Source organism: Epinephelus moara, chromosome 1 (genome assembly GCF_006386435.1).
Source record: "Epinephelus moara isolate mb chromosome 1, YSFRI_EMoa_1.0, whole genome shotgun sequence".
NCBI classification, from domain to species: domain Eukaryota; kingdom Metazoa; phylum Chordata; class Actinopteri; order Perciformes; family Serranidae; genus Epinephelus; species Epinephelus moara.
This window is the reverse complement of record NC_065506.1, coordinates 26,400,174-26,427,555: the sequence shown is the minus strand read 5'-3', so window position 1 is coordinate 26,427,555 and position 27,382 is coordinate 26,400,174. Positions and strand designations below refer to the sequence as shown.

The window sequence follows — 27,382 nt, the reverse complement described above, 5'->3', positions numbered from 1 at the left end:
GACGTCCTCTTTCTTCTTCTGTCCCTTTGTCCATTTTTGCCTTTTAGGCTTCAGCTGGAGGATGAGCTGCGGCAGAGAGAGAGGGAGCGTGAACGGGAGCGCGAGCGTGAGAAGGAGAGAGAGCGCGAGGCGGAGAGGGAAAAAGAGCGGGAGAGGGAACGAGAGAGGGAGCGAGAGCGGGAGAAGGAGCTGGAGAGGGAGAGAGAGCGCGAGCGGGAAAGGGAGCGCGAGAGAGAGCGGGAGAGGGAGAGAGAAAGAGAGAAGGAGCTGGAGAGGCAAAAGGAGAGAGCACTGAGGGAGAAAGAGCTGCAGGCGTCCAAGGCCATGGAGAGCCACTATCTGGCTGAGTTCCATGCCATGAGGGGGCAGGAGGACCGAACCAAGCCTGAGAGACTCACTCCTAATCGGGCTGGTATGTGTCAGTGCCGTCCCTGGAGATTCCTCAAGCTACAGCCATACTGACTGTAAACACTTCTCCCTGTAAACACCTTATATCAAAGAGAGCTGAAACAATTAGTCGATTAGTGTTTTAATCTGCACCAATTAATGATTTTCAGATAATAGTTTAAGTTATTTCTTAAGCTATTTCTTAAAAGAATGTTCTTTTTTTCCTTGTGTACAATAGCAAACTGAATATTTTGGGGTCAGACAAAACAAGCGATTCAGAGACATCACCTTGCTCTCTTATCCACTTGTGAATGCTATGTTTCCCCTTTTTATGTCATTTTATAGACAGAATTAAGAAAAAAATAGTCAGATAAAAACAATCACTAGTTGCACCCCTGACATCTGACCTTTCTCCCTCCACAGATAAAACCAAAGAGCCAATCCCACCAGCTCCCAAACCAGTCCCGCCAGGACTCCATTCGTCAATGATCCAATCACATCATCCCATCCCCGGTCTAATCTCAGGCCATGGCCTCTACATGGGCTCCAGCGGTGTAGGGACTGCGCTCTCTGCCTCAATGATCGCTCAGAGGACCAATGAGGAGGAGAGGTGGTTGGCACGGCAACGCAAGCTGCGGCAGGAGAAAGAGGACCGTCAGTACCAGGTGTCTGAATTCCGCCAGCAGGTTCTGGAGCAGCACCTGGACTTGGGCCGGCCAGCTGACGCAGCAGATCATAGGACAGACTCACACAGGTGAGGCAACACTCATGAGGGTAAACTTGCCGCAGTCCAGTCATCATGTACGGAAATTTCAAACCCATTTCTTGTTTTTTACCACATGCCACAGTAGTATTTATTTCCACATGATGTGGCAATTGCAGAGTTGTTTTGCCCATGTTATCTGATAGAGACGAGAACTTCTGGGGTTGCCTGATATCAGACAGAATTGTCAACTCACTACACTCAGTTTCAATCTTCATCTAACGCCATTTTAATTCCACACTGATGCATAACCATGTCAACATACCTGGGGTTTTAAGAGTGGAGTGTAGCGCAGTAAAACAAACTATGATGTCAGGCAATATTGAGAAGACTTGTCGATATAGAACGGCCTTGATAGCAGCGTCTATCTTTTGTGTAGTGCCATTGTTGTTATCTCTCCTCATTGGTTCTGGCCAGCACTTGACTACGCTTGACAACAGCTTGACAGCCGTTAGTCCCACCCATAGTGCTGATTGGCTAATACAGTGCTCACTGGTCGTTGTCATGTCACAGTGCCAGATGAATCAGTCAACTTGAACTCTGTGGAGGTGGCGGATTCAAAGGTCTGGACTCAGTCAAGATCTGGGGTCTCTGTGACACTAAAAATGCGTGCATGCTTTCAGTGCAAACGCTCTTTCAGGGGTGTTTGGCTGTCTATCTTTTCCAGTCTTATAGGGACAGTTGTGCCTGTGTTCTGAAGCCTCAGAAGCTGGCAGGCTTTAGAAGTTTGTTTTCTGGCAGGACTGGAAAAAGATAAACCCTGTCAGAAGCATCACATCTACTCTATTTCCGTCCGTGCTTCCTTCTAGGCCTGACATGTAGGCAAACAGGCAACTATGTTTAGGTGTTGATGCAGGGTGTAAAGCGGGGTCCTGATGACTGCTGTTTCGTGAGTGCTAGGTAGGGGTTTCAAACAGGCAGCAAGTGGGACGGCTAAGATACACAAAGGCTAATTCTCAGCTAATCCTCTCAACCTTGCACAGCGTAAGCCCCCTGCTTACCCTCCTTTGTTACTGTGCCTGTGTTTGTGTTGTTGTGTGCGATTCAGAAGTGAGGCTGTGGTTAATGCTGAACTGGTAGGACAGGGGAGATACACACGTCTGCTATCAGTAACCCTACGGTATAATCGCAGAATCACAGCTCGCAGGCTGCAGATTGCAGATAACACACATTTACTCACTCAGTCACACACACACACACACACACACACACACACACACACACACACACACACACACAGAAATGCAAACACAAACATAATTTGACTGGTCATGCAGTGTGCGCTCCTGCCAGGTTTGATTTGGAAAGATGCTCGAGACAGTGTCCATCAGCCATCTGCCTTTCTTTCTACTGTACTGTTGCCATTTCTTTTCCACCACTATATCATTATTTCTTTAAAAAGTCTCTTTTCACTCTTGTTCTCCCTTTACATATATATTATTTTTTTCTCTCTCATATCATTGACTATGATTCCTTTTCTAGCAATACGCCATTTTCCTTACCCACACTGTGTCGGCCCTTTTCTTCTCTGCCTGCCTGTCTGTCAGGAGAATATTTCTCCTGGCCTCTTTCTTAGTAGCCCGCTCTCTGGACTTGCTCTCTTCCTCTCTGCGTGTGCATGCATGCCACACTACAAGGACCTGACAGATCAAAAACAGGCCTGTATATCTGGAGGACACTGTGTGCCTTGGCCACATCCTCACTCTGCTCTGGGCTACTCTGTCTGGGCTTGATAACACTGCTTTGCACAGACACACAAACCCACAGACACAGTGACAGGGATGAAGGGAAATAGGCAATGCATATAAACACTCTGTCTTTATGTTGCATGCGTGATTGTAAAACACCATAAATCAAATTTTGAGGTGATATGGGCGCTGTTCTGTATTTCCAACAGATAAATCTCACCCCTCTTCCATTGTACGTCCACAGATCCATACCAAATCACCATGAACCAGGAAGCCGGGACCTCCATCCTCACTTAGGCGCCCCTCCACCCCTCATTTCCCCCAAACCTCCCCAGCCACCTCGTGAACACCACCCTCCCACCACCCTGTGGAACCCTGCATCTCTCATAGAAACTGCCTCAGAGTCCAGACGCAACCACGAGCCCTCAGGGATGGGACACTATGAGCTCAGTCGGCTTCCTCCAGGACCCTCCAAATATGAGGACGGAGCACGAAGGAGAGAAGGGGGAGCGATGGAGAAGTATCCCCCGCTTAGAGGTCCTCCGGGCTTGCCGGAACCCAGCACATTCCTTGCTGATCTGGAGAAGTCCACTCAGACCTTCTTCAGTCAGCAGAGGGCATCACTGTCCCTGACCAGCCAGTATGAATTGGAGGGAGCCATGAAAAGCAATGCTGGACTAAAGAGCCTCCAGGGACACCCGGGGCACAGTAGACATGGACAAGGGCTAGGAATGGTTGCCGGGCCAGGGATGGGACAGGTAGCCACACTGGGGATGTGTCCAGACGCAATGCTGATCTATGACGAATTCCTTCAGCAGCACCGAAGGCCTGTCAGCAAGCTGGACCTGGAGGAGAAGAGGAGAAGGGAGGCCAGGGAGAAAGGTACTCACCATACTCTGCATACTGTTGCACTACAGCTGATCCCATGTACTCTTACATGCTTTGAAAAATCATAGACTATATCTTGTTTTATGTAACAGTCAACTTTTTTAGTGGATTTAAAAGTGGGGTGTCAGTAGTGACCTCTGTGCCTGCTGCAGGTTACTACTATGAGCTGGATGACTCATATGATGAGAGTGACGAGGAGGAGGTGAGAGCCCATCTCAGGAGAGTAGCAGAGCAGCCCCCACTCAAACTGGATGACTCCACAGAGGTAAAACACCTGCCAACACATTCCCTCTCTGTGCTTTCCACAAGCACTAATGACAGACCATTACACAAATATCTTTTTTTTCTGCCTCTCTGCACAGAAATTGGACTTCCTGGGAGTGTTCGGCCTGACCACAGTGGGCCGGCGAGATGAGCTGGTGCAGCAGAAGAGAAGGAAAAGGAGGAGGAGGCTCAGAGAGCGCAGTCCCTCACCACCTGCCTCGCACTCGAAACGCACTCCTCCCCCTCCTCCCCAACTCAGCACGCGCTTCACTCCCGAGGAAATGGACCGAGCACCAGAGCTGGAGGATAAGAAGCGGTTCCTCACCACATTTAAACTGTCCCATGTCACTGTACAGCAGAGGAGAGGTAAAGGAATTTATATTTGTAGTTGTAATACACAGATTTAGCGCAGTCTAAGGAGCACATACTCCACCCCACACTTAATTTTCAAAGGAGCCATGTCCACCAAAGTGTTTTTCCTGAGGCCAGCATATCTTTTGAATTCTTTGCAATGGGAGCGCCACCATTTGCTGTTTTTGTCTGAGCTCTGAGAGTTGGAAAAATGTTACATTTTGGCTAAAACTCTGTGCTCATCATCGTCACTTTTTACTCAGCTGGCCAGTCACAGTGGAGGGACAAATACCACGAAGACCAACTGTCACATCATACATGTACAGGTGCTGAACAACAACAATGGAGGAGAAATATGCTGTATATATGTTAATATATATGTTTTACTCTTATGAACCCACATAGACTGGCAGGTTTGTTCTCTTTCCTTATGTGCTTTAGCCCTCCTTTCATCCAGAGCAAGTACTCTACCTTGTGCCAACATTTTCATTTCTGTAGATATTCCGTATTATAACAACAAGACGCAACCAAAGTGCCTCAGTTAAAAAATCAAGCGCACCTAGCAGGATGTTCGCTGAGGAGCGCCTGCCATTTCAGCTGGGGAAAAAATGCTTTGGTGGACATGGCCCCCTTGGTCACGTTTAAAAATGCTCTTTAAATCAACGGCGAATATATATGGTTGCTTCTATCTAACAGCTACTCTTAATGCGAGTCTTCAGTGTTGCTAACCAACCGTTTTGTTTAATTATGTTTCAAGAATTACATTAATTAGTGGAAGAATTAAGTGTGTTTAACAATGCCTCGTAGCTATTCTTGATTAAATAAACTATAGCTCCCTTATTGTTTAAGTAAAGAATTGCTAAAACTAACTCCATGCCTTCCATGGTACAATATTGGAATTAAAAGAAGTGAAATGTTTTTTACTGATATTGAAAAATACTGTAACATTAGCGCAAGGCAGAGCATGCATGAGTGTGCCTCAGCAGGCTAGTTAGAAACCATCGCATTACAGAACTGACCCAGTGCCCTTTACATGCCTCGCAAACATCTCCATCCATTACTCATATCATGTCTCTCCTCTTTGACATCTCATTTCGGCAGAGTTAAGAAGAAGACTGATTGCATGCTCATTTGGTTTTTAGAAAGTAGCAGTCATTCTCAGTCAGCTCTGCAGCCTGCTGACGCTTCACTTTAGCTGAGCTCTGCCTGCTTTACATGCGCTGCCGTCTCATTAATATGTTGACTCAAGCCTTGAAGGAAACCTTAAAGGGGGTCAAACAATGATCATGTCAACCTCAAACCCCGAATTATATGCAGCATATTTTAAACAATGTATGCATAATGTAATGCTTTACTTTGCCCTAGTTAGAAAGGTTGACTTGTGTCAAGGTTCCTTTGCACTTGTAGTCGCACACACATGCACACACACACAAACCCACACACACACACACACACACACACACACACGTTCTGACAAGGAATTGGGAGTGGCAGCAGTGGGCTTACAGTGATCCTCGTCTAATCCCCTTGATTTACTGTTTGCTGCCCACAGATGGCAGCACACTGCCTCCCACACTGTCAGGCCACACTCAACCTCCTGTAACACACACACACACACACACACACACACTGGGAGAAATAGATGCCTCTGAAATAGTGAATAAGATACATACGGACATGTCTAACTTATCTTCTCTGTTTCTCTGTCTCTTAGATAATGAAAGAGTGGTGGAGCTGCTTCAAGCCATTAAAGAAAAGAGCGTAACCTTGGATACCATCAGACACGCCCCTCATCCGCTGTGTAAGAGCCCTCCAGCACAGATTTCTGGTGAGACACATGCTAATGACCATAAACTCACTCACTATCTCATTCCTAAAGTATTGGGTTTGTGTGGTATTTATTTATTTGTATGATGCATCTTAAGTAACTACAATCTCTAATTGCAGTGTTCCTTCTGTAGTAATGTGGATCTTGACCTCATCACGACTAACCCATGTTCAAATGATTGCAGATTCTGCATTTGCCCAGCCTTCCTCTGAATCAGAAGGCCATCACAGTGTCAGACCGCATAGCCCCTCCCCACATTGCCCAGCATCCCCCAATGGTCATCCAAAACCCCTTGGGGAGACATTAAGACCAAAGGAACCCCCTTCTCCAGCTGTCTACCCAGACAAGGCCCGGGGGCCCAGTGAGGGACCCATCTCCAAGAGGAGCTCCAGCCTGCTGAACAGCTTGCGGCCCCCACTCCCCCTGCAGGCTAAAGAGGGCCTCCACAGCGTCAATGGGCGCACCAAACCCTGGGACAGCTTCACCCCGGAGGAATTTGCCCAGCAGTTCCACGAATCAGTGCTTCAGTCCACTCAGAAGGCTCTGCAGAAACATAAAGGTAAGCTGAGCAAGCCTCGGAGATCTGTCTGTGATGGTGGCAAATGAGACCAACTTTCAGCAATAAGACTAAAGGTACAAACTACAGGTCTGCCAGGAACATCTTTTTCCCCCAAAAATTCCCCACTTCAAATGGTTATCTTGGGCTTCTATGAAAGTATATTTAATATCTTCTGATTTTGCAAGTGCAATTTTTTTGAGGATGTCATCTTGGCCTCTGACATTTTTCTGGTATTTTATAGACCAATCAATCAATCGAGAAAATAATCAGCAGATAAACTGATAATGGAAATAAACGCTTTCCGTATCCCCAGCTGAATGAACTAATCCTTTCATCGCTATTAAAATGAATAAATATTGATGAAAATATGACAAAACCTCCTGCTCGTCTTTCAGGTGGAGCCACGGGGATGTCGGAGTCATCCCACCTCCAGGAGTCCTCCGTTCACTACAACATTCCAGAGCTTCAGAGCGCCCCCGGCCGGCTGCCGCAGCCACATTCACAATCACACCCTCAGCCCAACGGGCAGCACTTCTCCGTAGCCCTACACCGGGAGGCCTCAGGGACGAGAGAAGACCTGTCGGGTCCGGACGACTCTGAGGAGGAGGAGGATGAGGAGGAAGAGGAGGCTCCTGTGTCCAAGTGGCAGGGGATTGAATCTATATTTGAAGCTTATCAGGAATACGTTGAAGGTGAGGAGCTGTAGTGAACATGCGGTGGTTCTGTTGACGCTACTAAAAATCTCATAGCTCTGTTTAATTATGTAGGTTTCATATCCTCTACCTCTGAAAATGCTGTCAATATCTTATAGTATAGGTTCATAATTTAGTGTTTCCTTTTATTTCTTTAAACTGTCTTCATCTTGAATCAAGTTTGTTTGATGGTGGTAATCAATACAAATGAATAGGCTTGAGTTATAGCAGTTGTTGTAATGTTCTCTCGTCACTAGAGGGCGGTATTTATCCTCCTTCAACACAACATGTTCAGATAAAATGTATCATCAGGATGTGTACCAGAAATATAGTCATCAGAAGTTGAATACCCCTCTGACCAATTCCAGTCTATACAACACACAGTTTCAGTGGTGTGTTTTATTTCCTTATAGACATGAAGATAAATGCATCTGAAGACAATTTCTGGTAAATTAGCCTTGCAGCGTCTGCTGATTAGATGACACATGGTCTAGATTCTGCAAACAGGTCAATGTTTACTGTTCCAAGGCTTCATTTGTTTTCTCTAATCACCAACTCTCTGTTTTCTCTCATTCGGTGTTGTCCTTCAGAGCAAAGCTTGGAGCGACAAGTGTTGCAGAGCCAGTGTCGAAGACTAGAAGCTCAGAACTACAACCTCAGTCTGACTGCTGAGCAGCTGTCTCATAGCATGGGGGTAAGATGCACACACACACACATATTGCGCCTTCTGACACACTCAAAGCCTAGACTCATCAAAACCTACCTATTTTTTAAAGCATAAATTAGATACACCTCTGCAATCCTTGCATGCTTTCCCTCTTGAAAAATGATCTTATATGAATGACAGCACCTCAATCTTAATTTTTTTCCCCCATTGATGCCATGTAACTGAAACACATCTGACTGCTGTAACTTTGTGTTAACACCTTCTCTCTGCTGCTCTGCTCATGTAGGAGCTGATGTCCCAGAGACAGAAGCTGGCAGTGGAAAGAGAGAAGCTACAAGCAGAGCTGGAGCACTTCAGGAAGTGTTTGACACTGCCACAGACGCACTGGCCGAGAGGCGGCCATTACAAGGGCTACCCTCCCAGGTGACCCCAACATGCCGACCTGATGGCCCCCAGGCCCCCGGCCACCTCCCCTTTCAGACTGACACCCAGAGTTTATTTTTCATGGCCTGGTCCACATGGCTCCATGGAGGAGAATATGGCTGGAAAGATAAGATGAATGAGTGAATGGAGTGAATGGATGATGGATGAATGCACAGGAGACAGGACCATACAGTGAAGGACAGGCAGTCTTTGGATTGTGGCCAGCCAGGGACTGTGCCACGAGCCACTAACGTGTGCCAATGTAGCCAACCCCGTGAGCATGGGGCAGGAGTACCTGAAGATCAACACACACACACACACATACAAATACACACACACACAAATACACACACACACGCACCTGCTTTTCACACATTCTTCAGTCCCCACTGCTCCATTGTTCAGTCCCTGCATCCCTCACCGCCACAGCTACACAGACAATCCTGCCAATGAGGGAGCAGCTGCCCCAGGAAGGGTGTCGTCAAGAGAATTGAATGCTCCAAAGGCTTCAGGCCAGTTGGGACTGATTTCTATCACAGTGGCCACGTGAGCTTTTGAACTGGAAATGCACTTAAGAATAAAAAGCTGAAGAACTACCTGGTGGTACTGTGTTACAACAAAGAACTGTTCAAATTAGGGAAGAACTTAGAAAAATGCACATTTTTGGAAAGAATTAACGAAATGTTTTATTTCGAAATAGAAAATTTGAGAATAAGAATTTTAAAAGGTGCTTCAGCCTTGTATTGTATATAATATGAAGACTTAAAAGAATTTTGTATGTTTTTATTACTTTAATCATTGTTCTTTTAAAGAAAAAGCCTGCCATTTTTATATGTTTATGCTTTTTTTTTTTTTTTTTTTTTTTTTTTGTTTTGTTTGGGTTGGAAAAGAAAGCCTTGCTTTTAGTGTTTGTACTGCTGCTGGCCAGAACAGCTCATTGTAACAGAGTGAGGGAGAAACAGGATACACTGCTCCTCTTACTCTCTCCTGACCCAGCCACAACCACCTCATCTGGCATCTGAGCTCAGCAAAGCTTATTTAAAGGTCTGGAGACATGGCTCCTGCCCTCTCATCCCCCCTTCTTCACCGTTACATGTGTCTCTCTGTTTGAACGCCCATCAACAACTCCTCAGCTTCACTGCTGCTAGCATGACTAGTTAGCTTGAGATATTCTCATACATACAGAAACCAGTTGAGATCCGCAGTGACATGTTTTTTTTTTATGTTCCTCACTTGACATACTTGATTATTTTGTGAACACATGAAGATTCTCTTAAGCAGCCAGCGGATGGAACTGGTTCTTGATGCTTTATCCTACCATTGGACCTTTCACCTCACTTTGTACGACATCATACACCATTGGACTCGAACAAAATGACGGTTTGCATAACGCCTTACAAGCCCTTATCAGCAGCAGCCACGAGAGGACATAGTGCCAAAATTTAAAAACGGTAGCATTTTGGATTAATTTTCAGTTGAGTTGCAATTAGGTAGCCAAACATTCAAACCAGAGTAGCCATCTTCCACTGCTGAACACCTTCGACCCCAATCATTTTACCCCCTTTTTAGGTCCCCGCTATCCAAAGTTGCCAACATATGATATTGGTCAATTCAACCTGGGCATTCCCTGGTACATATAACATCAGATAGGTTTGCTTTACCTAGCCTCACTCATTTACTCCTGCTCTGTTTTACACTGACTCTCGCCTGTAACTCGCGCTGCCTCAGCCTTATGGTTTCATGTGCGATTGGAGACCCCAGAGGCCAGTCAGGAGGTGCATAGATGATTGTGGTGTTAAGAGCGGGGGGGATTTTGGTACTTCAAAGTGAAAAACACGTAATCAACTTTGTGCATAAAGTGAATTTATAAAACTGAAGCACAGCTTACCCCCCACATACAGTATATGAATAAGTGCCTCAAGAATTTGGGAGCATGTGAATGAGTTGCAGTCCACACAGCGGACGTTCTACACACAACACCAGTGATCAGGGACTTTACATTTTACATTAAAGTGTCTACTGTATGTCTCACACCTTTCAAATATGTGCATGCCAAGAACCGACACAGAATTCCTTTATCTAAACGCGTCTCCGAGAACCAATTTAAATCGCGGCACCTTTTTTTATAAACGAGGCCCCCCCAAGCCAGTTCAGAGGATCAGCTGGATACAGACTGCAGTCTGACATTTTTACAAAGGTGAAGAGGCACGCTGAGGTAAGCTGCCAACGACCCTGGGGAGGAAGGTGCAGTACAGTGAGCCCCTCACACCCAGCCTCCCTGTGTCTCCAACCCACGCACGCCCATGCAATAGCCCCATTACTCAGTGGAGGATGTCTAGATGCTGTGAAATCCTGTTTTTAAAAATGTACTTGTTTGAATTCATTGTAATGTAATATATTCTTTGTTGAATGTAGTAATTAGGTATTTATGAATATATGGCTGTGATTTCAGACAAAAAAGAAAATAAAATATTTCAAAAATGTTAAATATCAACCTTCGCCTGTTTGTACATAGGAAGGAAGAACTCTAAAACTCATGCACATACATACATGTTTCTCTACCTTTCCTGGCACAGATTCTTTGTAGATGTGTGAACGTAGTACTTACCCATCATAACTCCTGGTTTTAGATTAAAATGGTAATGGGTCTTGTTTAGGCAGTGGGCTTCCCTCCCCACTAGCACATGCATTTTGGGTTTTAAAAATGGTTCTTTTGTTGCCCTGCACTTCAACACTGACCTCAGAACTGGAGTTGGACCTGGGATGCTGAGCTGTAGCTCCCAGCTGCTCTTAAATATTTCAGTTGGGTCAAATACAGGTAAAGTGTCCCATAGGGACTTAAATAGAGCTGCAGTTACTAATTTATTACTTGTCAACTATTAAATAAATTTCAAACTAATTTAAAAAAAAAAAAAAGTCAAAATTCTTAAATAACAGCTTCTATTTTTTGTTTTCTTTTCTTACATATGACGGTAAACTGAATATCTTCTCTTTGTGGACAACATGAGGCATTTGAGGACACCATCACAGACTTTGGGAGACACTGATCAACACTTTCCCCATTTTCTGACATTTTATCAAGCAAACAACTGATACATTAACTGAGAAAACAATCAACAGAGTATTTGACTAAGAAACAAATTGTTAGTTGCAGGCCTAGTCTTAACTGAAGTAGATAATTACAAATTACTATTTCTAAAAATAATGAAAATTTGTTTACTTATTTTAAATACAGCAGCATCTCTTTTCAAAATGTTTCCCTTGCGTCACTCAGTTTAAATTTCCCTGTATTCTAAAGTTGAAATATTACAACTCCTCGGTAGCCATTTCTTGATTCACACAGTTGTTCCCTTGTTATGATTATTTAAGATCCTTTTCCTCAATAAATTTCCACAAAGGGGAAAAATGCACATCAAAGCCCTCAGTGACTTCTTTAAATGTCGTGTTTTATAATAGAGTATACTCACATACCATAGAAATACACACAAGTACATTTATTTGACACTGACATGTACAAAAATGGAGGCAGTTTTCATCTACAGCCAGCATCCTAAATTAAATTAAATACACACATATTTCAAACAGAAGATACACATGAAACCTCGATGCATTTCATATGTACGGAGCTAACTCAAGTCTCACTCAAATATATAGGCCTTTAAAAAAGCTGAGTAAACCTCAGTTAGCTTCAAACAGACCTCAGCATCCTTTGAACATGATTTCTGAGAGAACCGTCTTTTGAGTAATGAAGAGCCTGGTGAGTGAGCACAAGCCTCGGTCCAAGGCCGATCAGATGCTCAGTCCAAGGCTTTAGATCTTGGGACGAGATCCAGACCTGTTCAGCAGGGCCTTGATCTCGTGGATCAATAGTCCATGAACTGTCCCTTGCTCGAACCAGGCTGCAGATTAGAACGCAATTTGTACATGCAGTTAAGAGAGTCCAGGAGGAACGCTCGGATGGTGTTGATCTCCATCAGAGTCAGGTTGTCCAGCTGTAGAGGGAAAGGGAAGCAGAGGGAGACAGTGTTAAACATGTAAAAATAATATCTTCCTCTAATGACTGCTGTGAACACTTGCGCTCATATCTGCTGGATCTTAGTATGACAGGCAAACAGGAAGCACTGGGGTCACAAGATGAGGATAAAAAGATAATCCCACTTATTTTGCAAGACACTGTGACTGTGGCTGTAAATCCTCCAAGGATCAACTTTACCTGATGAATACTCAGGTTGTCATCACTTGAAGAATTCCTAGGTGCTTACATTTCCTTAAATTGAACAAAACCTCCACTGACCTAGGCTACAAAACCAAAACATATTTATTTTCCCATCACAGCAGAGGAAGAAGTCCAGAAAATATCCACATTAAAGACACTAAAGCTACTGATTTTTGGCATTTCTCCTTTTTAAAAAATGCTGAATAATTTTCTAATTAATTAACAGTTTTCTGACACTAAATGCTCAGTGTGAGATTCTTCATCATCAGTTTTACCTTGGCGTGAGCCTCCAGCTGACTAATGAAGCTGTCGGCAGAGAGACGGAGTTTGGCAATACGCGTGTCCCAGATGTCTTTGACTAGTGTGCGGATCTCATCTGCTTTGGGGATGTTGTCAGACGCACTACAGAGACACACAAACCACCATGTAAAGTGGAGCGTCACATTCACAGACAATAAGAGAGCATTTAATTACTGTAAACACCATGAGCACTGTGAGACGGACGCTCTTATTTCTGCATTGGGATTACTTCACTTTAAACAACTCACTAGTTCAGCAGCAGTTTGGTCAGCTCCATGTAGTAAGGGCTGGGAACAGGCGTGAAGGTGTCCTCTTTCCTCTCAAGCTCGCGTATCTCCTCCAGTTTCTCTGCACAGTATCAAAGCAGGAACGTCAGAAACAGTAATTTGATTAAGCACATTGCCAAATGGAAGAAATCAGCATAAATGACAACATCTCGCAGATGTGCCAGTCACACAAGTTCCAGTATTTTCAGCATCATGTGCTCAAGATTTTATTTCTGAAGTGCTGGCATCTGTGCTCATTTAACAACAACAGTGAAATAGGAACTGACAGGGTTCCTACATATTTTCCATTTCAAAATGCCATACTTTCCTAGAGTCCAATTTCCAGATCTCTTGGTAGATTTTTCAGACCATATTTGACATCTAAGTACAAATGTTTATTATGTAAATAAATGGTTTTAAAATCCAACTTTTAAAATCCATGTTACAATCTGACTAAATAGGCTATTGTGGTGCCAAACACCAAACCCGGACAAGTTTATCTCTGCCCTAAGAGGAAGTAAACTAACTGGTGCTTCCTATACTAGTGTTTTTTTCCCTTAACATATTGAATAAATAATATTCTATTATTATTTCCACCCATATTTTTGAATCTCCATTCAAATCATTTCATTTTCATGGTATCTGTGCTGCATTGTTTGTTCACTGTGTCCGTGGAAACGATGATGAACACAGCAATAAAAAGGTATGGTTTCCTTATGCAGAATAAAAAGTCTGTTTACTTTTCTGATAACTACATCCCTGCATAACTCATAAATGTTAAGACAGGCTTAATATGTGGCTATTTGTGTTGCTATGTATATATGCAATTTAAAAATGTTGCCGCATTATCTGCCATTAAAAACAGCAATTTATTTTAAGAAATTCTGAATTTTATAGTTTTTACAGTCTGGAATCAAACATTTTTAGATACTGTCTTTTCATTTTTAAATACTTAACCAGATTATTTATCCTGCTGGCAATATTCTATATATCTACAAACCTGTGTGTCCTGTGCCGCAATGGTTTCTTAGGGTGATATATCTTATTCTTTAGACCTGTATAGTCGTCCAAACACAACTAAGAACACACCAATGAGCCATACTGTTGCACTGACAGACATGTGCCTGCATTTTGATGAACATAAACACCACAGCTTATGTCCCACATACACACTGTCCTGCTGCTGTAAACAGTCTGGAACAAATTCACTATTTAATCTTGTTTGAGTAACATTGGCCGACAAAAGTCTAAATGTCTCAGGACATTATTTGTACTTTTTAAAAATTCGACTCTAAATGTGCTATTTTATTTTTAGATTATATATCTTTAGTGGGAAATGGAGATGTGCGAATAACAGCATAAGCTTGTTTCCCTCCTGTGAAGCACACTGTTTTAATACACTGTCACTGGTGCTATGGAAAGCGCTCTATTCAGTTTGACAGTTTTGCAGTTAAACTATGTTATTGTGCTAAAAAGAATAACTGAGAAGACAACAGATGTGACCGCTGCAGTAGCACCCCTGCAGACCTTGCTCATATGTTCTATCTTTGTCTCACACTAAAGAGCTTGTGGGCCTACAGTTTTGGAACCTTGTCTGAGATTTTAAAAGAGGATCTGCAACCCTGCACTCTCACAGCAGTGTTTGGGGCTCTAGAGGACCTTAGTTCTCTGATCACTGGACAAGCCGATGTAGTGGCGTATGCGTCTCTATTAGCTCGTCGCCCTAATCCCTGTCATCCTCTGTCTGGCTTTAAGACCTGGTATTTTCTCTTAAACTTGAGAAGATAAAATTCACTCTTAGTGGCTCTGAAGACTGTTTTTATAAGAAATGGCAATGCTTGATAGTTTATTTAATAGCCTTCAAACACTCCCTCCTGAACGGGAGAGAAATATTATGTAATTGTACATTATTGCTATTCACTCTCACGCACTATTACTCAAAAGACCTTCTCCTCTTCTATCCTTTCTTTTATTTACTTATCCCCCTTTTTTCAACTGTATTTGGTTTTTTTTTTATATGGAATCAGTGTCACTGTGTGTTCAACCTGTTTCTCCACAGACTTTCAAGGTAGGGGCAGGAGGAGATGGGTGGGAGATGGGGAGGGATGTTTGTTACGACAATAAAAAAAAATGAAGGGAAAAGCATTGTTTCAATTATAATTCTGTATGACTTGTAGTTGTCCTCAACAAAAAATGTTAGCAAAAAGAATAGAATAACGGAGAAAACTGTGATGAACACTCAAAGGACATAATTTTAAATATGAGAAAATTTTCACCTGATACCCAATAATAATGAGTAAAATCAGTAAGTTAAATTAATGAACACCATGCTCCAACCACATTGACATTCAGTGGTGTTTAAATATCTATCATGAAGTTAACACATGAGCCCAGAGTGACACTGATCCTTCACTACACCAGTAAGGTACATTAAGGCTTTGCACCTACATTTAATGCAGCATTTCTGTAGTAGTAGTAGTATTAGTATCAATAGTATTACAGATATTATAATGACACACAAGCTTGTTGAACTTAAACTGCACACATGAAACTAATGAGGTTTGGGTCTTCGGACCGACTTAAAGGGCTGCTAAACATTCTGCAATCCACCAGATGTTACTGTGTTTGCTGCCTGTGAAGCCCCAAAGCTTCAAATGTTTTTCAGCACCAACAGAAAGAAAACCCCAGAGCTTCATCAGGCTTCATTCACCCGTCCCCTGCAGGATCCAACAATGTCTGGGGCTGAGTGCCACAGAAAGGGTAAGGAAGTCTTAAAGTATCATGAGACAGACTGACGTGTAGCTGTTTTTTGTCTTTTTGTGGTATTTGTTGACAAAATGAAAACAATAAAATAATGCCAGCCCTATCCTGAGGCTCACAAGACTTTAATCTACACTGGGTTTTAAGAGTAGATAGTAACAACCTAACAAGTGTCACAATTGATTCGCCTTGAAGCAAATCATCTTGTTGTATTGCCTGTGTCTGATTCTGGATGGCTGTCATCTTAAATCTTTTTTTATACTACAAAACATTGAGTCTATAACTTTTGTATATGAAGAAGAACATTTAAGGTTTACGCTCTTAAAACTGTTAATTACACAAACATAAGTTAAATGCAAATCCTACTGGAGATCCCAAAGTTTCTAAGGATACTACATCTATAAGGCTGAATTTAGGTTTATGTGTTACAGTTATGAACAACATGGAATGATGCAGCCATGGATTAAACATTAAGTCTTAGTTTGTGAATATGTCACTCAATATAAGGTTTATATGCCCTAAATAAAGAGTTGTAGCACACAAGAGAAGTTAATTCAAAGTGTTCACTGCATCTCACCAACATCCATCCAGGCAGGAGGAACAATCCTACACTTCTGTCTCTGCTTCAGGTTGAGGGCGAGCCACACAGGGACATCAACAGGCAGCCCAGGGTTGAAGGGACCCAGGTCACCCTGAGGACACAGATTTTAGCACCCAGTAAGTCACACAAAGAGCCACCTGACTCCAGTCTGCACAAACATATAACCACTGGTGTGTGTACATTAACCTTACAGGTGATCTGTCTAAATATACTGACGTCACACTGTAGCTACTGAGCAACTGTTAGGTCTGGCACATGCTAGCATTAAGCTAATGTGGCTAACATTGTGTGAATTATCAGTATGAGGCCAAACACCAACTGTTTAACCGTGTACAATAACACAATGACAAACACACTGAAAAGTCACTTACTCACCCCGATCAGATAGATCCTGTCTAAACTGAAATTAGGTATTATCGTCACCATCTCTTTCTCGGCGAGGAACTCTACCTCAGATGCATCCATGGCTCTCTGTTTTAATAGATTAATTTGTTTCTGAAAACTTCTACCCTCACATTTGCACTGCTTCTCGTTCCCGCGCTGCAGCCTGAACGAACCTACAAGGAATACATAGGACGAGACAGCTACGTCATCAGCAGACACTGTATTGTTGCGCGGTGGTGACGTTTTACCGTCGTGTGCACTTCAACAACATCGGTTTCTCTTATAAGTAATTATCCCGACTTTGCGTATCTGAATCTTTAAAGAAATTGTACACTGAATGCTATTTTTTAGCACGTCAAGGGTCAGTTGGTAACGACGCAACTGTCTATTCCTTCATTATTTGCTTTGCTTGGCCCGGAACATAGGAACCGGAAGTAAGACGTAGGTCATGTGACAGCAGCGACAGTTGCCGGTAAGCGCCACTAGGGGGCGACATTCACCGAGTGATAAAACTGTGCCTTTACGATTTTACTTTACTAAAGTAGCCTACATAAGTATTACTGTCAAAACGTTTGTATCTTATTTAATTTGATTTAAATTAACTTAATTTAAAAATACTCGATGTGCACAATGTCCCCTTTTTCATATTGTTATGTTATATATTATAGTATTTGTGTAAGTGGCATATTGATGGTGTAGTTCATGTGGAAGCAACTCCAATCACTATATAGACTACTGTAGCCTTATTGCGATTTAATCTCTAAAATTATATATTGTAAACTGATTTTTTTGCTATGTAAATATGCATACTAAAGTAAAAAGTACAATAATTTCACCCTGAAATATTGTGTATAATAGTACCCCTAAATATGGTTTATTACTACTAGCCTACTATACACCTAATGGTATCTATAATGCATTGATGATGTCTTACTATCAAGTATTTTATGTGTACTCCAAATCATACTGAATAACCCCTGTGCATATGGAGATGTTTCTTCTTTCCTAGCAAAAGTTAGAGTGGGATATATATATATATATATTCATTCCACAAAACATGTCTTTGCCCCACTATCAATTTTATTTTTGTCAATTTTAAAAATTCAGATCATGCCTAACAACACTGGTGAATATGGAGAAGTTTCCTCTTTCCCATCTCATCACTCATCTGCCATAAAATTTACCCACTCTCACTAATGCACAGTCTCTGTCCTACCATCAAGTATTTTATATTGTGTGTACTTCAGATCATACATTATGACCATGGTGAATATGGAGATGTTTCTTCTTTCCTAGCAAGAGTTATAGTGGGAAACACAATCTGTCAGGCTGTGTTTTTGATCTGTCATAAAATATATCCCCTCTCTATAATACACAAGTGATACCCCGCTATCAAGATTTTTATGTTCCTCCTTTGTAATGTATCTGGCATTTTTAAAATTATGTCATTTCCCACCAGGATTTCTGGTGTACAGAGGTACTCAATTTATCTATTGCCATTTTTTTCCTGTATTTTCTATAATATATTATTCTCCATTCTACCAGTTCTGAACAGATGACATATGACCCTGACACACATTACTGATACAGCAGCAAAGGCATTAATATTACCCTTAATGGACAATTTTAAAGCCAAACAAAACTTGACCAAAAGCTGAAACCCTGGAGCGTGTGGGTGAGTGTTTTTAAACTTGTTTCTGACCTTTTCTTAACTGTTAAGACAGTGGTAGGACACTGAGCAAGATAATTTACTTAACAAAACGAGTCTGACAAAGACTTAGTTTCAAAAGTTGGTTTCATTGTACATTCAGTTCATAAAATTTCTGTAAAAAATGTGACATCCAATAATTATTTATGTAATTAGCTCTTACTGATTCATTCTAATCTCAAATACAAAGATAAGTCCTCATGTTAAGTATTTAAATGTTTTACATTACTTATTAAATAGTAGGATTTAGAGTGGGCAATTAAATATGAACAAAAACTATGATCTAATTCTTACAACAGATAACCAACATGAAACAAAATTCACACATTCCTGTAATCAGATTCAGCGTGTTGCATTTCTGAACAAATCTCAGAAAAAGAAGCCAAAACGCCAACGTGTGTATATGTATCACCCACAATGACATTCTGAAGCACACCAGGGACAAGAACAGGAGCCATACATCATAGAAATGTTTGCATTAATAATTTAAAAGTTGAAGCTCTTAAGTCAATCATCCTGTCGTTATTACTGGTGCATCTACAGAACTCAAAGCATGTGATTTACAGTCAGAGAAGACAAAACTTAAGATTCCTGTCTCTGTGGTTCTACGTCATCTAAATACTCTTATTATTTTAATATGTGTTTAATGTTTAATCAAACTGCCCACAAACGTCTTCAGAGTACAGTTTACATGTGAATTTTGTTTCAGGGCTTTAAACAAACTAGGCATTTCATAAAAACATGTATCTTTATCAATTTCAGTAGTACAATCATCTCCTTAAATGTTTTAATAATTTAGGACTTGATCTCTGTATGGCTACTGGCTGTAAAATTTAAGAGGAAAAAATAGATCAAAGACTCTAGAATTTAACTTTATGCACACGACTATGAATAAACACAAACCATTGCAGAAAAAGAAAACATTGAGTTGCAGTCAAAAACACAATTGCCTCCATCACCTCAGCATCACCTTGCAAAGGCGGACACATGCCAACAGTGCACATATGGCGCTTGCCCTTGAGAGATTTCGGCCTAACCGGTCAATGCTCCGCAAGTTGCCCTCAGTACGAGGGGCTTTTGATGGAACAGTGAACATGCGTTCAGCATTTTCGTACTCCTGTGCTACACGATAGGTAGCATCATGCATGCTGAAACGGCGGCAACATCGGTCTTCATGTCCATGGTGCTCCGGACCGACTCTCTTAGCACAGATCCAGGACGGACTTGTTGATCACAGGGTTGGTCCAGTCGTTCCTCAGATCATCCAAGTGATTGTCAAAGTCAATCAAGTTCTCGTACGACCTGCCCTCTAACAGAGCAGATGTGATTTTCTGTGCTTCGCTCCAGTCCTCAAAACACTCACTGGAAGACAGAGGAAAACATCAGTTTAGCAATTGCACCTAAAACACATCTACACAATTTTATACTGAGGCTGTGGTCGAGGTTGCACACTCAGTACAGTCTTCAGTGAAACAGCTCTGAACACAGAGACACTTACTGAGTTACATCTCTGCTTTTCCACTTGTTTTCATGATGGTCATAGATGTGCACAATGGGCTCAAAACAGCTCATTGTTAATCTACTGTTGTCCAGCTGAGGGAAGAACACAGAAAAAAATACAAGGGATTAAAGCACCACACCAATATTTCACGTTTCAGGGAAATCACTACTGATTATGTAAACTTTACGATGCTGTTAAACATTTTAAAAATGTGCCATATAATTATAGATTGATTGTGTTTCTAATACCTTCCAGATAGCCGACTGCATTTCGTCATTTCGCCTGTACATTATTAACATATATTCCAGAAATTGCTTTATGTATGTAACCTATCACAATGAAAATATTGTTGCTTTTAATTCAAATAACACTAGCACTGGACGATGATACAGGATTTAGTGACATCTAGCAGTCTGCAATCCTTACTGAAACTTCTCCCATGTGCCAAATGTGAACTCCTGGTTACAATTCCTTCAGAGTTCACTGTTCAAGTGGTTTTTACTGGGGGCCAAATTATCTGCAGGGGTTTCTTCCTCACCCAAACAGACCAGGTGATTGAAACCAGTAAAAGACACTGATTAAAGCACTTTCATGTTACAAATCAGTGTTTTTCCTACACTGTCTCAGACCTGCTGCTGGCTCAGCACCTGCTAATGTGTGCTCTGCTTTCCCTCTGATAACTAAAGATCCAGACGTTCAGGAGGTTTTTCCCAGTGGCCAAATTATCCAGTGATTACCCAGTGATTTTATCCAGTAAAAACACTGATTAAAGCATTTTCACATTTAAAAATGAACTGAACCTTAAAGAGCACAGACTTTTTGAAAAAGCATCTTCAAGATCCATGCATGTAGGTGCAAGTGAGAGGCACCAGCATCCTTAACTTGAGAGGCAGCACATTTACAGCAGCCTAAAAATGCAAGAACATACCAAACTCACATAAACCCTTTTCAGTTTGTTTGTACATGAATGTTCCTTGTTATCACTAAACTGCATATCAAATCTCAGACTGTGGAGCTGAATGCTTGCTGTGACAAGTGACCCATTTAAGATCCTCAGACTATGTAAGTTGATTTTTTTTCTTCACCATACTGAACTAAAACTAATGGCTGACTGGAAGGTAGGGTGAACACATTTCTTTAACTAAAATTGCACCAAATGTTTTGAAAATTCAGAAAGTCAGCAGTTAATAATAACTCGAAGTATGTGTACAAAAAAAACATACCAGCACAGATCATTAACACCAGCCTAATCATGTACTATTACCATAACAATTGCTGCATCACTGAAGTTCTCAGAGATTCTGGCAGCCACTTTTTCTGCAACTTGGTTGGGTCTGCAAGAGAAAGGACCAAGAAGTTAGTGCATCAGAGCCCAGAGGAGTTTGGGGCGTGGTTGGAAGCTGGTTGTTTTCCTGTTGGTGTGCATTCTGATATCGGTACCTTGAATCCTTTGTGCGTTCATTGGCTTGATAATATGCAGCGATGACGTAGTTATTTTCTTTACACCAAGTATCGATCTGGCATAGGAGCAGAAGTGAAACCAACGTGAACGGACAGAAGGACAACAGAGGTCAGACCAAAATCATTTTCAATAAGAGAAACAAAGACATTGAACTACACTTGATGACACTGTACTTTAATGAATGTAATCTAAAACCCTGCAATAAAACAATTGATTTTAAAGGTTGGAATGATTAGTTTTTAAGTGTTCAACATTATTGTCATTTTGTGGTGCCATTTTGTTATTCTAAGAGGTGACTCTAATATTTAGTTTACCCTAAATTATATAGATAGGAGAGGCACAATATTAAAAACACCTGTTCTGTAAGGCAGTGCAATTCAACAGCACCACAGCCTACCATATGACCATGAAGTTTAATCACAGCACCTTTAAACGGTATCAACAAAAGCTGAACTTTTGCTTTGCATGGCTGGTGTATCAGACTGTACTAGCTTTAGCTTTTAAACTGAGTGTATATTTTATTTGACGGCTACTTACCAGTTTCAAAGCTACTTCTAGCATTGGTGCCAGAGCAAGAGTACCGTGAAACAGCGGCACACAGTCCACACACAAGACTGGTTCACTGTGGCTGTCTTTCTTTTTCTCCTTCGTTTTTTCTGCCACCAGTAATCCATTAACGGCGCAGTGGGGATACTTGGCAGCATGTAAAACCAGTTTACAGTAAGCCTGGCTTGTGAGCTGAATAGGCATGTTTATAAGGAAATCGACACAGTCCGTAAAAAGACAGCTCCTGTCAGAGAAGTTGAGTGGCTACACGTAGAGCAGAGACCGCTGCCTGTGCTGCTACCGTTAGCTAACGTCACATATAATGCCCAGAGGAAAGTGGATATCTACCTCAGCAGTCACCTTACTGCTAAAATGTGTGGCTGACGCTATGCCTGCTAACACCAACATGTAACGTTTAGCTTTACTATTAGCAAAAAATACAAATTTCTTTTCATGCCGAATGAATTACTCACGAAATCTAACTAGCCATCGAAGCTAATCTTACTTCCACCTTCGACTCGTTTCTGCAGCACCGGTGGTACCGTAAACCAGAACGGATATGCCGTAAAACGGATTCTCTTAAAGGGATTTACGTCTTTCCGGTCTCAGTTTACTTCCTTTCAGATCAGCGGCTAACGGGAGCAAGAAAGAGATAGTAGGTCGGTCATTTTATCAACAACATCATCCTATACACATAGGAATACATCACACTCTATCACTTACACGCACTGTGACATTGTACTTATTAAAATTGTAAGTAATGGACTAAAACTGATCGGTGATTTTAACCGAAATAATTAACTGTGGACAAGTGACTTTGTCAGAGCGGACCGAGGCTAGGACGGGCTAACTTCCCGGCTAACTGTCATTAGCTTCTAGCATCAGATTTGTCAAGGCAGCTGTGTTGCGCAGACAGTAGTGAAATGTTTTAAATGTAGCTCGTATACATTCAGTCTCCGTAAATGGGATAGTGTTAAATTGTACAGTACTGGCTGAAAGAAACTGGTATTTAGGGGATTATTTTTCTCGGGCGCTATGACCTTGTGTTTGCAGCTAACGCTAACGTTAGCTTAGCTTTACGGAGTAGCTACCGGTAGACCTTTGGATTGGACACAGTCTGATTACCTTTAGCACAAATTAACGCACACGTACAAAAGTAGTCCGTGACGTTTTATGGAAACTATTATAACGTGACTTAGTTTGCATGTAGGTATTTAAGACAACTGCAAATGCAGGACATTGTATTTTATATTTGATACCAAGTAATTATTCTTCAAGTGTCCTACAGCTATGTGCAGNACATATATATATATATATATATATATATATATATATATATATATATATATATATATATATATATATATATGTGTGTATGTATATGTATGTGTGTATATATATACATGTACTTACATGTTTACATCTTCATGTTAGGAGGATTTGTAAACATATTAATGTGTTTAAATGTATATGGGTGTACTTAAAGTGTTTGCTTAATGTCCACAGAATGCTGGCCACCAGAGCCCTTCGCCTTATTGGCAAACGTGCCATTTCTACATCTGTCTGTGTACGTGGAGGACATGGTAAGCGTGACCTGAACTAACATGTAGTATGTTCTATTCTTGGCAGGGGTTGATAACAATAGATTGAGTTTGTGCCTCACATAATCAGTGTTTTTTCTTTCAGACTTATATATTAATAATTGGATCGTAGTCAGCATGCATTTTCTATAAGATAAACTCAGTGACCTTTCAGGGGTTCTTTAGGTTCTTTTTTCTCAGAATGCTCAATGTCAGAACACAAATATTTGTTGAATGTATTTTAGAGTAAAGCACAGTCCGTCAGCAAATTTATTTAAAGTGGAGCTACAATTTAATGAATGTTTTCCCCATATTAATAAATGTTCATATGAACTTGTTAAACTTTTTTTTTTTTCCCACCAAAGTCCAAACAGCCATTCCATCTTGTAATGTCAGTCTGGGTGGCGTACATCACCCGCTTTATCTCTCATGCCATCTCACAACAAATCCTTAGCTATGTACGCCTGGCACTTGGCTTAAGTTTGATCAGACACAAAGAATTGCCAACCTTTTAAAAATGTTTTCCAACCATCAGAAATGCATTTGAGTGTGCCAGTGCTCAGCTGATTTCAGTGTCAGCATAGTATCCTGCGTCAATCTACTGCAAGCACGAGTACTTTCTGGCACTCATTCAAGTATGCTTTATGTTATGATATCTCCTGACCTCTATTACATGATGGCATGTACCTTCAATATATGTGGAAATATCAAGTAACATACTGAATGTTATGTATACATTAAAGCCTGGGTAAGGAACGGGAAGTTATGTGCCAGGAGAGAGCTGATTTAATGGGTCAGCACATGCTCAACCAGAGAGGGGTTTTGCTGACTTTGTTTTGTGCAACAAAATATCTGTATTTAATATAAACTTAAGCAATTATTCAAAGTATTTCTCAATATTTTAATAATATTCAGAGTTGGGCTAAAAAAGCTATTTCCTTTAGAAATGAAGGAATACTGCATGTCAAATGGACTGAGATTCAAATGACAAAGAACACAGTAGTGCAGTGCTCACAGCAGTCAACACAGTGATTTCTCTTTCAGTGTTTAACAGCATAGTCTTACAGAAAAGAAACAAAACATTTTAGTCTTGAAATACACGTGACATTTCAGAGAACGTGGATGTGACTGAAAGCATTTTGTGTCGGCGAAACTTAATGAGGCATTCTGTGTCATCCCCTGCAGGTGTTGCTAAGGTAGAGGATTACACTCTCCCTGCCTACTTTGACAGGCGGGAGAATCCCCTCCCGGATATCTGCTATGTGCAGAACCTGAGTCCAGAGCAGGCAACCCTGAAGGAGAAGGAGAAGGGCTCCTGGGCTGCACTCTCTAATGAGGAGAAGATTGCATGTAGGATTTTGCCGCACTGCACTCTGCTTTTTTTGAGATGTTCTAATGTTAATAACCATTGGTCAAACTGAATTGTTATCAGCAAATTCATGTAGTAATGTGTTAGTGGTAAGGTTTTTTTTATCTATTACAGTTGTAATCATCTAGATTTTGTGTTTCCAATGCTCAGTGTACCGCATCAGCTTCAAACAGAGCTTTGCTGAGATGAACCACGGATCATCAGAGTGGAAGTCTGTGGTTGCAGGGATGCTTTTCTTCATCGGCATCACTGGCCTGGTTGTGCTCTGGCAGAGGAAGTATGGTATGTCTGCAAAAAAGTAATGGAAAGACTGGCAATATGTCTGCAAATCTGTTCAAGATTTAATGTAGAGATGCCTCGTTTTTCCATTATAACCGATTCAAACAGAGGAATGTAATTATCATCTTTATTACACTGGTTGCATTCTAATTAAGCATGACATATTGTCTCTTTACAGTGTATGGACCCGTCCCACACACATTTGAGGCCGAGTACAAAGAGAAGGAGCTGCAGAGGATGTTGGACATGAGAATCAACCCAGTGGAGGGCTTCGCTGCCAAATGGGACTACGAAAACAACCAGTGGAAAAAGTAAAGGAGCCAGAGGACCATAATACATACTTGAAGACAAAGACAGACCAACTCAAAGATACAAGAATACTCATATTTCTGTATTTATCAATTGTCCACATTACCTCAGTTTGTGCATTTTGGAAGACCGCTTCCTCTTAAGGTCATCGTGTATTATAGGAGTAAGAATAAAAATGGTTAAACTCATAAAATGTCTCAATTGTGTTGACTCCTGTTACTCCTATGTATAAATGCTTTCACAGTTAATGACTGTTTCATATATAAAATTAGAAGGACTAGACTTCACCCTCACCATTTCTCATATGGGCCAGTGAACCACAAACAGCCGCCGCATCAGTGAATATCTGACATTGTAATTTTAATAGTTGAAGAGCTAGTGTGTCTTTATTTGTCATCTTATGGGTTATAAAAAGTACTTTTAAAAGCCTCTAAATAGTTGGCCAGGGAGTGTGAACCCTACACATGTAGCTACTTGAAGGTGATCTTAAAAAGTAGGTATATGGATAGTGTTTACTAAGCATAGATCCAAAGGTGTAATTCCCACTCTGGACTGGGGGACATGTCCACCTCACTTCTGTAGTTTCAGGTTGATTTTCTAGCCATAAAGTTAATCAATAATTTTGTTTTTCTTTTAGGCTTAACACTGCTCTAAAAAGACATAAAAAATTCTGAAATCAGAAATACTTTATTGATCCCTAAGGGGAAATTGTGAGTTGTTACAGTCGCTCTGAATTGTAAGAAGTAAGAATAAGAGTATGAAATAGAAGTATGTAAATATAAAGCAATAAAATAAATTAGAAATGAAAATGTGCATTATGCTCCATTGTTTGACACTAAGATATTAAAAATATTTTAAAAATTATATTGTCACTGCTTAGGCTGTAAGTGAGAATTTCTACTACAACATATGTTTCAATAGAATAAAAGTAAACAGGAAATATGTACAGTTATGTGCATTGTATGTTGGATAATATATACATCCAAGAGGTGAATAACAGCATTTCTAGTTTTTAGGTTATACTACCATTTTATGGAAAGCACAAAAAACAATATCATTATAACATGGTATTTGCTCAGTTGATCTAAGTTTTGTATTAATGTGGGGAATGCATAATTGTAAAACCAAACCACTGTACACGCAAAGAGCTGTTTTGTTTTAACAGCATAATTTCCTCTTGTTGACAGTAGGAGCAACAGTGTATTTTTCAGCGCTAGTGTCAATTTCCTGCATTCTAGTGATTTTTTAAAATTTATTCTGCACCAATTTGTTCATTGTCTGCATCAATTTATAGTCTAAATGTCTTTAATTATGTCCTCTGCTACCTTCATGTTTTTATTTCGGGGGTGGGGGGATGCAAATGCACATATTATATATTTAAGGGGACCTGTCCCCTGCTTCCCCCCTGAAATCCACGCCCATGACTAGAGGTAGAATTTGTAATTGGCAACTAATGAATGCATGAATCAAATTGTTTTCTGTCAGTGACAAAATGTAAATGTCATGTCATTAAAAACAACTATAAAAAACAGTATGTGGGAGGGGTTGGTATGGAGGTAGTCCAAAAGGGATTCCGTTTTGTGCCCATTGT

At 41.1% G+C, this 27,382-nt stretch overlaps 4 protein-coding genes across 12 annotated transcripts in view; 2 read left to right on the top strand and 2 right to left on the bottom strand.

Annotated features, from left to right (window-relative positions):
* Positions 1 to 11,004, top strand: part of gse1b (Gse1 coiled-coil protein b) — a 188,423-nt gene extending 177,419 nt beyond the window's left edge. For all 4 annotated transcript variants that reach the window (XM_050042504.1, XM_050042511.1, XM_050042526.1 and 1 more), the window contains 10 exons: positions 48 to 412; positions 811 to 1,141; positions 3,083 to 3,720; positions 3,879 to 3,991; positions 4,089 to 4,356; positions 6,056 to 6,169; positions 6,354 to 6,728; positions 7,124 to 7,420; positions 8,011 to 8,114; positions 8,374 to 11,004. In XM_050042504.1, coding sequence (XP_049898461.1) covers positions 48 to 412; positions 811 to 1,141; positions 3,083 to 3,720; positions 3,879 to 3,991; positions 4,089 to 4,356; positions 6,056 to 6,169; positions 6,354 to 6,728; positions 7,124 to 7,420; positions 8,011 to 8,114; positions 8,374 to 8,514 — 2,746 coding nt within the window. In that variant the 3' untranslated portion in view covers positions 8,515 to 11,004. The remainder of the gene's footprint in view (positions 1 to 47; positions 413 to 810; positions 1,142 to 3,082; positions 3,721 to 3,878; positions 3,992 to 4,088; positions 4,357 to 6,055; positions 6,170 to 6,353; positions 6,729 to 7,123; positions 7,421 to 8,010; positions 8,115 to 8,373) is intronic.
* LOC126389193 (cytochrome c oxidase subunit 4 isoform 1, mitochondrial) overlaps positions 1 to 25,984 on the top strand; it is a 516,851-nt gene extending 490,867 nt beyond the window's left edge. For 4 of the 6 annotated variants that reach the window (XM_050042783.1, XM_050042791.1, XM_050042767.1 and 1 more), the window contains exons 2-5: positions 23,759 to 23,837; positions 25,020 to 25,184; positions 25,354 to 25,485; positions 25,661 to 25,984. In XM_050042783.1, the coding sequence (XP_049898740.1) occupies positions 23,762 to 23,837; positions 25,020 to 25,184; positions 25,354 to 25,485; positions 25,661 to 25,797 (510 nt within the window). In that variant the 5' untranslated portion in view covers positions 23,759 to 23,761 and the 3' untranslated portion in view covers positions 25,798 to 25,984. Of the gene's footprint in view, positions 1 to 22,806; positions 22,914 to 23,758; positions 23,838 to 25,019; positions 25,185 to 25,353; positions 25,486 to 25,660 lie in introns of those variants that run through there. The other 2 variants (XM_050042750.1, XM_050042758.1) reach the window with 2 other exon arrangements.
* Positions 11,990 to 17,406, bottom strand: gins2 (GINS complex subunit 2). Its single transcript, XM_050042725.1, has 5 exons — positions 17,029 to 17,406; positions 16,630 to 16,744; positions 13,275 to 13,374; positions 13,002 to 13,128; positions 11,990 to 12,502 (listed from the first exon to the last, which is right to left on the bottom strand). The coding sequence occupies exons 1-5, from the start codon at positions 17,116 to 17,118 to the stop codon at positions 12,374 to 12,376; spliced, it is 561 nt and encodes a 186-aa protein (XP_049898682.1). The 5' UTR covers positions 17,119 to 17,406; the 3' UTR covers positions 11,990 to 12,373.
* On the bottom strand, positions 18,815 to 22,783 carry emc8 (ER membrane protein complex subunit 8). Its single transcript, XM_050042691.1, has 5 exons — positions 22,246 to 22,783; positions 21,687 to 21,763; positions 21,511 to 21,580; positions 20,244 to 20,338; positions 18,815 to 20,107 (listed from the first exon to the last, which is right to left on the bottom strand). The coding sequence occupies exons 1-5, from the start codon at positions 22,456 to 22,458 to the stop codon at positions 19,948 to 19,950; spliced, it is 615 nt and encodes a 204-aa protein (XP_049898648.1). The 5' UTR covers positions 22,459 to 22,783; the 3' UTR covers positions 18,815 to 19,947.
* Positions 25,985 to 27,382: the final 1,398 nt, after the last annotated feature.

Coding starts and splice junctions, on each gene's coding strand:
- gins2 (XM_050042725.1), bottom strand. CDS start 17,118: ATGGATGCATCTGAGGTAGAGTTCCTCGCCGAGAAAGAGATGGTGACG. Junction 16,745..17,028: donor ACAGGATCTATCTGATCGGG/GTGAGTAAGTGA, acceptor CTGTGTCCTCAG/GGTGACCTGGGTCCCTTCAA. Junction 13,375..16,629: donor TCCTGCCTGGATGGATGTTG/GTGAGATGCAGT, acceptor GATACTGTGCAG/AGAAACTGGAGGAGATACGC.
- emc8 (XM_050042691.1), bottom strand. CDS start 22,458: ATGCCTATTCAGCTCACAAGCCAGGCTTACTGTAAACTGGTTTTACAT. Junction 21,764..22,245: donor TAGAAGTAGCTTTGAAACTG/GTAAGTAGCCGT, acceptor CTCCTATGCCAG/ATCGATACTTGGTGTAAAGA. Junction 20,339..21,510: donor GTGATGCAGCAATTGTTATG/GTAATAGTACAT, acceptor TTCTTCCCTCAG/CTGGACAACAGTAGATTAAC.